General features: G+C 56.9%; 1 protein-coding gene across 3 annotated transcripts; it reads right to left on the bottom strand.

Moving 5' to 3' along the window:
- Window positions 1-570: 570 nt before the first annotated feature.
- PPM1M (protein phosphatase, Mg2+/Mn2+ dependent 1M) lies at window positions 571-7,779 on the bottom strand. Of its 3 annotated transcripts, XM_043587512.1 has the most exons (10): window positions 5,118-7,779; window positions 4,321-4,444; window positions 3,930-4,184; window positions 3,352-3,464; window positions 2,941-3,025; window positions 2,716-2,834; window positions 2,491-2,554; window positions 2,154-2,261; window positions 1,896-2,044; window positions 571-1,524 (listed from the first exon to the last, which is right to left on the bottom strand). In XM_043587512.1, exons 1-10 carry the CDS (start codon window positions 5,339-5,341, stop codon window positions 1,380-1,382), a joined length of 1,386 nt encoding a protein of 461 aa, XP_043443447.1. In that variant the 5' UTR covers window positions 5,342-7,779; the 3' UTR covers window positions 571-1,379. The 3 variants fall into 3 exon arrangements, with proteins under 3 accessions (XP_043443447.1, XP_043443448.1, XP_043443449.1); XM_043587513.1 differs by lacking the exon at window positions 2,154-2,261 and having other exon boundaries at window positions 5,118-6,305; XM_043587514.1 differs by lacking the exon at window positions 3,930-4,184 and having other exon boundaries at window positions 5,118-6,295.
- Window positions 7,780-8,020: the final 241 nt, after the last annotated feature.

Here is an 8,020-nt window from a genome sequence, read left to right as displayed (position 1 = left end):
AAATAAATGAGTTAGTGGACAGGAAAGGGGGTCTGAGAGCCTCCCCAGTTAAGTTAAACACTAGTTTTACGGTTAGTTGTGCTGCCACCTAGCCCATGTCCCTCCTGGCCCCAGGCTAGGGTTGTGAGTTGCCTGGTTAGAATTCATCTCAGTTGTAAACTAAAGTAGGAATGTATCAGGGGAGTTCGGTAAGGCTGAGGTCAGAAAGGTGGACACCTTGTAATTCAACAAATACTTCTGAGCACCTGAGCTTTGGCAAGTGCTAGGTGATAACAGTCTTATGGGGAAGGTGAAGAACCAAGCTGCTCATCAAACACCGAGTGACTTGTCTCCAGCTAATTCTTGCTTTATAGAAACTGGCATTCGAAACCAAGTTAAAGGCACCCCTTCTGGTACATCAAGCCCAGAGCTCACAGATGGTGGTACAGACCTTTCTGTTCCCTGGACCACAGTTCTCTCACAGGGGCTCACCCCATACCAGGAACTAGGGAGGCCCGCAGAGAAATGCAGTCCTGACTATAGGCAAACTTGCAAGGTGGAGCAAAGACTGATTCTTTGGAAAATAACAAGAAAGAGCAAAAAGTATACTATAATGTCAAGCTTTACAGCAATTCATGATTCACCAGGGCTCTTCCACACAAACATTTAACAATAGGAAGGTGATGGGGGGGCGGGGGCAACAAAACCAAAGGCGTTGGGGCATCAGCTGAGGGCAGGGCTAGGGCTAGAGAAGAGTGGTCAGAGGACATCCCCTGCTCAGCAAACTCTGGGATCCTCTTGCTTCTTTCTGTTCTGCCCCAACTTTAGTCCCAGGGCCTGTGTCTCACCTCCAGTGGCAGAGGGAAGCAGGGCAGGACCTGAGCTGGTCTCCCCAGGGGCTGATACCGGTTCAGCAGATAGGAAGCTGCCCACAGCTTTCCATAAGGCACCGTGCATGGGCTTTGGTGGTTACTGAGTAGATACCCTGACATTTATGGTTTAGGAGACCTGAATCCAAACAGGCTTTTCTGCCCTTCCTGGCATTCTTAGCCAATGCCCTTAGTCCAGCTGTCCCCATCTGAGAATAACACTGGGCTGCTAAGGACAGCCCTCCTCCTGTCAGAGGAGCCTCACGTGGGTTTCCTACGTTGTAAAGGGATGTTACCATTGATACTGTGCTCTTTCCTGCCTGCCAAAGAGGGGACCTGAGGAGCTGGGCTCTCCGTACTCTTCCAGCTTTGACTGCCTGGTATAAATGCTCCCCATGAAATGGGTGGGGTTGGGGGGTGTCAACCCATTGTGTCTGGCGGCAGGGCAGGTAGGCCTGCTGTGGACCATGGTGGAGGGACGCCCAGGCTACACCGGCCCTGGAGTGGTTCTGGGATGTGGCGTCTGAATCTTCAGTGGCCACTGCTCCTTTGGCCCTGGCTGTGCAAGGGAATCACGAACACAGAGATGTCATCATAGGACACCTGCCCTTCCTCTGTGAGACCGTCGTCCTTTCCCTGTGTGCTATGTATCAGCATTTGGGCCAGCTCCGAGAACCTGTAGGGACCAACTGCAGATGCACTTCGGGGCCAAAGCAAAGAAGCAAAGCCAGCCCTCGGAGAACTTGCTGTACAGGGCTGGACAGACACATGGGGACCCAAACAATGCGGCCCAGCTGTGGGGCCAGGCAAGCCTCAAGCATGGGAGGGCCACAGGTCGGACCATGGAGATTTTTAGTCTCAGGGATTTCTGAACCCAGAGATTTTGGAGACCCACAGTCACCCTGCAGAAGCTTGAGACAGCCCCGATCCTGACCACCTGCCCTGAGATGAGTTCATTGTCAGTGCTGTCTCCTCAGCCATAGCTACTTCCTGGTGTTGCTGCTGGTACCGACCCAGGCACAGGCAGGTCCCCAGAAGCTACAGTACCTGTGTGGGTCCTCTCGGTTGCCAGGGAGGAAGCTCCGCACTAGTCGTGCCACCTGCTCATTGGATAGGACATCCCAGAGCCCATCAGTTGCCATGACAACCACATCCTCCTCCTGCACCTCCAGCTGGTCCACATCCAGGACAGTCACCTGCAAGTTAAGCCTGAGGATCCTTAGCACTCCCCTCCCGGGCTCCTGCCAGCCTCATCGTCTGCCTTTCCGGGCAGACGGAAGCTGGTGTGGGCTATTGCCCACTCACCTGTGGGACAGAGAGCAAGAAGGGCTTGAGCTGAATGTTTGTGTCCAGGACTCTGAGCTGATGGTCTCCCAGGCCCCGGGAGACGGCCAGTGTTCCCAGTAACCGAGCCTGGGGACAAGGGAGATGTGAGGTGACAGCAAACAGCCCCAGAGAATGTGCAAGTAAAGCACACAGAAGTGTACTGTGGCCCTTGGGTGCCCTGGGTTGAGGGACAAACATCCTGTAGCCTTGGAGCAAACCCCATGACCCCAGCCACAGCCCCCAAAAGGGACAAAGGAGCTCCCACTTCTGCAGGGGGCAGTTTAAGAGGGGCTCTTAGAGGGTGCCATTCACTGACCTGTCTACCCTGCCCATGGATCAGTGGGTACTTGAGATCCGACTTCTCCACACACTTGTAGCTCCTACCAGGAGCAGACCCAGCATCAATCCAGGCCCTACCCACCCCTCATCTCCCCGCAACACAGAGCCCACCCTGCCCACGGGGAAGAGGACTGCCCCAAGCCCACACACTGGGCCTGACGCTAGGCCTCTCCCCACTGTCTCCCAAACCCACCCCGCTCACCAGCCTCTCATGTGGTGATCCCGGAACAAAACCTTCTGCCCTAAGTCATCCCCCTTCAGTCGCCGAGGGAACTCCAGTCGGGTGAACTCACCAGCCAGAAGCTCAGGGTAGACAAAGGCCTGGGGGTAGGAAGGCATGCTCAGATGAGGCTCTCTCTGGTGGCTTCTGGTGACCCTAGATTCAGGAGTTGGGGCTCCATAACCTTCCTCTGCCAAAGGCACCTACCAGCTGCTGAATCCGCTGCCGCTCAGTCTCCGGGGTGAACTCAGAGCTCAGGGGCCGAACCTCATCTTTCCGTACCAATATGGCCCTGGATGGGGTTGGGGAAGAGAGGGAGAGGCCTGTGGAGCAGGCTCCACCCTCACCCATGGCCTTTCCCAGCCACCAGGGACCAGCTCAAAGCCCCCCATGACTACCGACAGCCTGCAAAGTAAAAGCTCAGCCCTTGGGCCTGGCGCTTGAGCTGTCTGCCCTCCCTCAGATTTGCTGTCCACTCATACCTGACACACCAGGTACACAAACAACTCAGCCAGTCAATCCCTACTTCCATCCCTCCACGTCCAGCCCCCTTTCACTGTCCCACCACCTCTGGTGCCCGCCTGCCGACCCCACCCTGCCTACCCTCCAGGTACTCACCTGCTATCCCCGGCATTGGCCACATACAGCTTTCCCTGCAGGGACACAGCCACCAGGGCTGTGCAGCCGCCCACCTGGCCTGAGGCCTCCAGCTCCCGTCCGATCACCTCATCCTGGGGCAAACCGAGGCCACTTTAGCTGCTGCTTGTACTGCCACCATACCACTCTGTCCCCAATCCCCACCCTACCATTCACTTCCCCACCAACAAGCCTGGTAGTCACACCCAACCCAAAGTCTGGCTATGACTCCAGGATCCCTGTGGTTAGGAGATCTAGATGTATTCCTTGGGAGGGAGGGAAGTCCTATTCAAAACTGAGGAAGGGAAACCAGCCCCTGCACCAAGGACCATCAAGGTGCACAACGTACGATGCAGGTAAAAGCCCCTAGCACATACTAGGCACTGGATAAGTGGGAGGGGTTAGTGATGGCAATGATGACCATTACTAACAAACCAACCAACCCAATCTTGTCCTCCCAGTGCAAAGATCCAGGGAGACCACCACTGTGTGCAGGGATGCTCCACAACCCAGCGTCCCACAGGTGCCCGGTCCCTTCCCCAGCCAAAGGCCACACTCACACATTCCTGGAAGGCACTCTCCAGAGCCCCGATCACCAAATCTTCCGCCCTAATGCCCTTCTCTTCCACAAACTGGGGATCACTGGGACAGATGCTGTGGCCGCTGAGGTGCATGGGGGGCTGAGTGGCCACCATGCCCTCTACCACGGCCTCCAGCTGCCGGCGGAGGCAGGAGTGCAGGGTGTTGGCAGCCAGGATGGCTGCAGCTGGCCCACCATGCCCATCAAACAGTGCCCAGTAATGACCTGTCAGGAACTGTACAGGAAGGGCTTGGTGTCAGGCTCTGCCTGGCTTCCCCAGTTGTCCCCCCACCTGGCATGGGAAACTAGAGCAAGAACCTGCAGTCCCGGTCCCAGCCTGTTAAGACCGGCTCAGGCCCAGTTGCACTCACCTCCTCTGGGCACGAGGTCAGCCACTCCTGGTCCTCTTCAGCCCCAAACTCACATCTCCGGATGCACAGCTGCCCACAGGCTGCCTGATCCTCATTGAACTCAGATTTCTCCGCATTGATGATCCTGAGGCCAGTAAGTGATCAGAGACCCTTCAGGGACACACCCATGTCCCCACGGGCAGAGACCAAAGCTGGTACATAGAGGGAGGAGCCCTACCTCTGAAGCAGCAGCCCCTATGCTGTCCCTAACACACACCTGGACAAACATAGTGTAAGTTTCCTAACTGTTCAGTAACCTCAGGGTAAGCCAAAACTCAGGGCCCAGCGCCTCTGTGCTGACCTGGGCTGAGAGGTGAGGGTGCGGCTGTCCGAGGAGATCTGGGGCTCCTTTGCCAATCCTCCCCCCCATCTCGGCCAGATTCCCTGTCCCATACAGCACAGGCCACAACCCAGGGTGAGATGCTGCGTGCGTGTGAGGGGTATCTCCAAAGCCCGCGCGCAGTGTTGGAACTCCACCCAGGGTCCCTGTCTCATCTTGGAAGCCCCAGAGGTGCAGGTCCTTCCCAACTAGTGAGCCTCTCTGAGGGAGGCTGGAGTCCCCAAGAAAAGGCTGCGGTGGGACCGGGGGAAGGTGTCAAGAGTCCCAGATGAGGGCAGAAGGGAGGTAGCCACAAGGTTGGGGGACGGGAGCACTGGCTCAGCTTAGGCTGTTTTCCAGGACGGCCCAGCAGGGCCGGCACGGAGGCCCGGGATCGGGGTGGAGGGGTGGGGGTGGGGGGCCGCGACGGGGCACTCACTCGGCGTAGCCTGCGTTCCAGGGCAGTGAGCGGCCCCGCGCTGGACTGCGCACGGGCCGGACGTCGGGGCGGCGCGGAGCGTCAGCGGTGCCGGGGCCCGAGCCGGAGCCGCGCAGGAAGCGGGGCCGCCGGTAGGGCACGGGGCTGGAGCGCGGCCTGGGCGGCCGCGGCGCGGGCAGCGGACCCCCGGGCAGGAAGCGGCGCCGGAACCAGCCGGCGGACATGGCGCGGAGGCAGGGGGCTGCCGCGCGGGAGGAGGAAGCGGGCCGGGGGCGGGGACGGGCCGGGGAGGGGCGGGGCGGCGACGCCCCCAAACGCCAGCCTCCCGCGGGGAGTGCACGAGCGGCCTGGGCGCCCTCGGGCTTGCCGGGGCCCCTGACGACCCCAAGAAGCAAAGGCTGTTGGCAACCCCACTTCACAGGCAAGAACACTGAGACCTCCAGAGGCGAAGTGGCTTTCCCGCGTCACGCAGCCACCCGAGCGGGCGTAGTGCTGCGCCACACGCGTGGGGTGGTGGCCTTTGCAAGGGAAAAAGTCCTCCTCGTCACCCAGCGAGGTGATGGGGTCATTCCGAGCGTAGCCTGGAGGCTGGGTCCGCGTCCGTGGGGGAGGCTCCGGTCTCCTCCCGCTGGGCCCGGACCTTGCGCAAGGGTTAGATGGGAACAGGATGTGTCTGGAGGTGTCAGACTGACACGTTGAGTAAGAGTCTCAGAGCACAGGGTTCCCTCGGGTGGCCCTTCATTCCCCGCCCATGCAGCCTGTCACCGTCCACCCCCACATGAGGCTTGGTGGCCACCCTGGCGTTCCTCAACCTGAGACTCCTCTCCACACTTCAGGGACAGCCTCCCAAACCACTGCCCCTCCAGTCAAGATGTCGTCTCTGGACAGACAGCAGGATTCTCACTAGAATGTTCGTGACTGGTAGACAAGAGGAATTCATGGTCCCCAGAAAGCTCCAACCAGTCCAAGTTCAGACCTGGAACTAAGGGAAGTGAAAGAATTTCATCCCTGCTGGAGGCAAGATGCTGCAGTCTCTTAACCCCTGACCAGCTGTCACCGTGCGGTCAGCAGCAGTGTCTCCCTTCACACCTGCAAGTTAACGGAGTGCTTTGTCACCCTTCTGTCACTTAAGCCCAACTCCCTGTGCAGCACTGTTATTTCTGTCTCTTGAGGAGGACTCTGAGGCCCACAGAGGGGAAGTGTCCCGATGCCCAGGGCTCTGCTGTTTCCATTATGACAGTTCAGCTGACTCAAACTCCCCACAGGGGATTTCTCTTCCCCTTTCCTCCTCCAAAAAGGCAGCCTTGCCAACTCAAAGCCCCTGAGGCCCATAGCCCAGGGTCCCCAGGGAGAGCTTCAGGAGGAGTCCCTACCTTTGTCTGGGCTCCCAAGCCTAGCACATGCTCACATGCTGGGTGCAGCAGTGATGGAGGTTGAGTCCCAGCTCTGATGGCGAAGGCCTGCTTGTTCCAGCTGGCAAGGGGGTGGGGGCAAAATCAGAGAAAGCTTCCCGAAGGACACCTGAGCTACGGTCTATCACCGGGACAGAAATGGACCAGGGACCCAGGGTGGGGCAGGCCCAATTCAGTCTGTGGGGTCACCTCTTCATCCCTACCAGCCAACAGCTCAGAGGTTTTTAGTCTAAAATGAGAGGAAACAACACAAGCACAGTCTTTTCTCCATGCCAGTGTCTTGGACTTCGTGGGTGGGATGAATCCTGTCCTTTGAAGCATATTCAGAGAAGCTCCTGAGATGTCATAGGTGGTCTGTTGCTCAGTGTAGCTGTGGAGCCCTATGGCAGTCCCTTCCTTCCTGTTCCAAGGAGGCCCGAGTGTCCCTTCAGTGCCACCGAGGCTCCTCTGGCTTCTAGGTGGCTTCTGGGAGCCTCTGCTCTGGCTTGGATCCCAAGCCTGACTTTCTTAGTTTTTGACCTAATTTTGCTGAAGCACATCCTCTAACAACTCTCCAAGAAAGGATGACTGGAAGGTCATTTCCTGGATCCTCCCAAGTCTGAAAGGGTTTGCCTCAAAAAAAAAATTTTTTTTTTTTTAAATAAGCTCTACACCCAACATGGGGCAAAATCCTTTGTTTTTGACTGATATTTTAGCTCAGAGTCTGACTTCTCTGTTCATTGTCTTTTGACTGTTGCTTCTGCTGCAGTCTAGGGCCCCTCTCATTCCCAGACCTTTAGATTGGTTGTTTGCCTTTTTCTTTCTCCAGAAGTTTCTAGTCTCTTCTGTCTCTGGTGTCTGAAATTGTAGGGGAGGTTCCTTGAGGTGGGTCTCTCTTCATTCTTGGGCTGAGCCCTCCCTGGGGGCCATGCAGCCCCCCACTTCCCAGTGACACCCTTCTCCTAACTGTTCCAATGAACGCAAGCTTGCCCTGCTCCTGGCCTGACACCTCTCCTCAGCTAACTCCGTCCGCATGTGACAGTTTGGGGTGGGGAGGAGCAAGTTTAGCAAAAAAGAAAAAGATTTTTATGCTACATTTTTTTTTCACTCACAAGGAGAATAGTTTTTGTTGAGTCCCATGACTTAAAATTCAAAAGGTGGGGCTCCTGGCTGGCTCATTTGGTGGAACATTCAATGGTTGATCTTGGGGTCATGAGTTTGAGCCCCATGTTGGGCACAGAGATTACTTAAAAAACAAAAACAAGGGGCGCCTGGGTGGCGCAGTCGGTTAAGCATCCGACTTCAGCCAGGTCACGATCTCGCCGTCCGTGAGTTCGAGCCCCGCGTCAGGCTCTGGGCTGATGGCTCAGAGCCTGGAGCCTGTTTCCGATTCTGTGTCTCCCTCTCTCTCTGCCCCTCCCCCGTTCATGCTCTGTCTCTCTCTGTCCCCAAAATAAATAAAAACGTTGAAAAAATTTAAAAAAACAAAAACAAAAACTTTTTAAAAAACCC

The sequence above is a fragment of the Prionailurus bengalensis genome, chromosome A2 (genome assembly GCF_016509475.1).
Source record: "Prionailurus bengalensis isolate Pbe53 chromosome A2, Fcat_Pben_1.1_paternal_pri, whole genome shotgun sequence".
Taxonomy (NCBI): Eukaryota; Metazoa; Chordata; class Mammalia; order Carnivora; family Felidae; genus Prionailurus; species Prionailurus bengalensis.
This window is presented reverse-complemented; position numbering and strand designations above follow the sequence as displayed.

What these genes read in the sequence shown, in the direction of transcription:
- PPM1M (XM_043587512.1), bottom strand. Translation starts at nt 5,341, where the DNA reads ATGTCCGCCGGCTGGTTCCGGCGCCGCTTCCTGCCCGGGGGTCCGCTG. An exon ending in GCCAATGCCGGGGATAGCAG is followed by an intron (nt 3,026 to 3,351) that starts GTGAGTACCTGG and finishes AACCCCATCCAG; the next exon opens with GGCCATATTGGTACGGAAAG. An exon ending in GGCAGCGGATTCAGCAGCTG is followed by an intron (nt 2,835 to 2,940) that starts GTAGGTGCCTTT and finishes TCCTACCCCCAG; the next exon opens with GCCTTTGTCTACCCTGAGCT.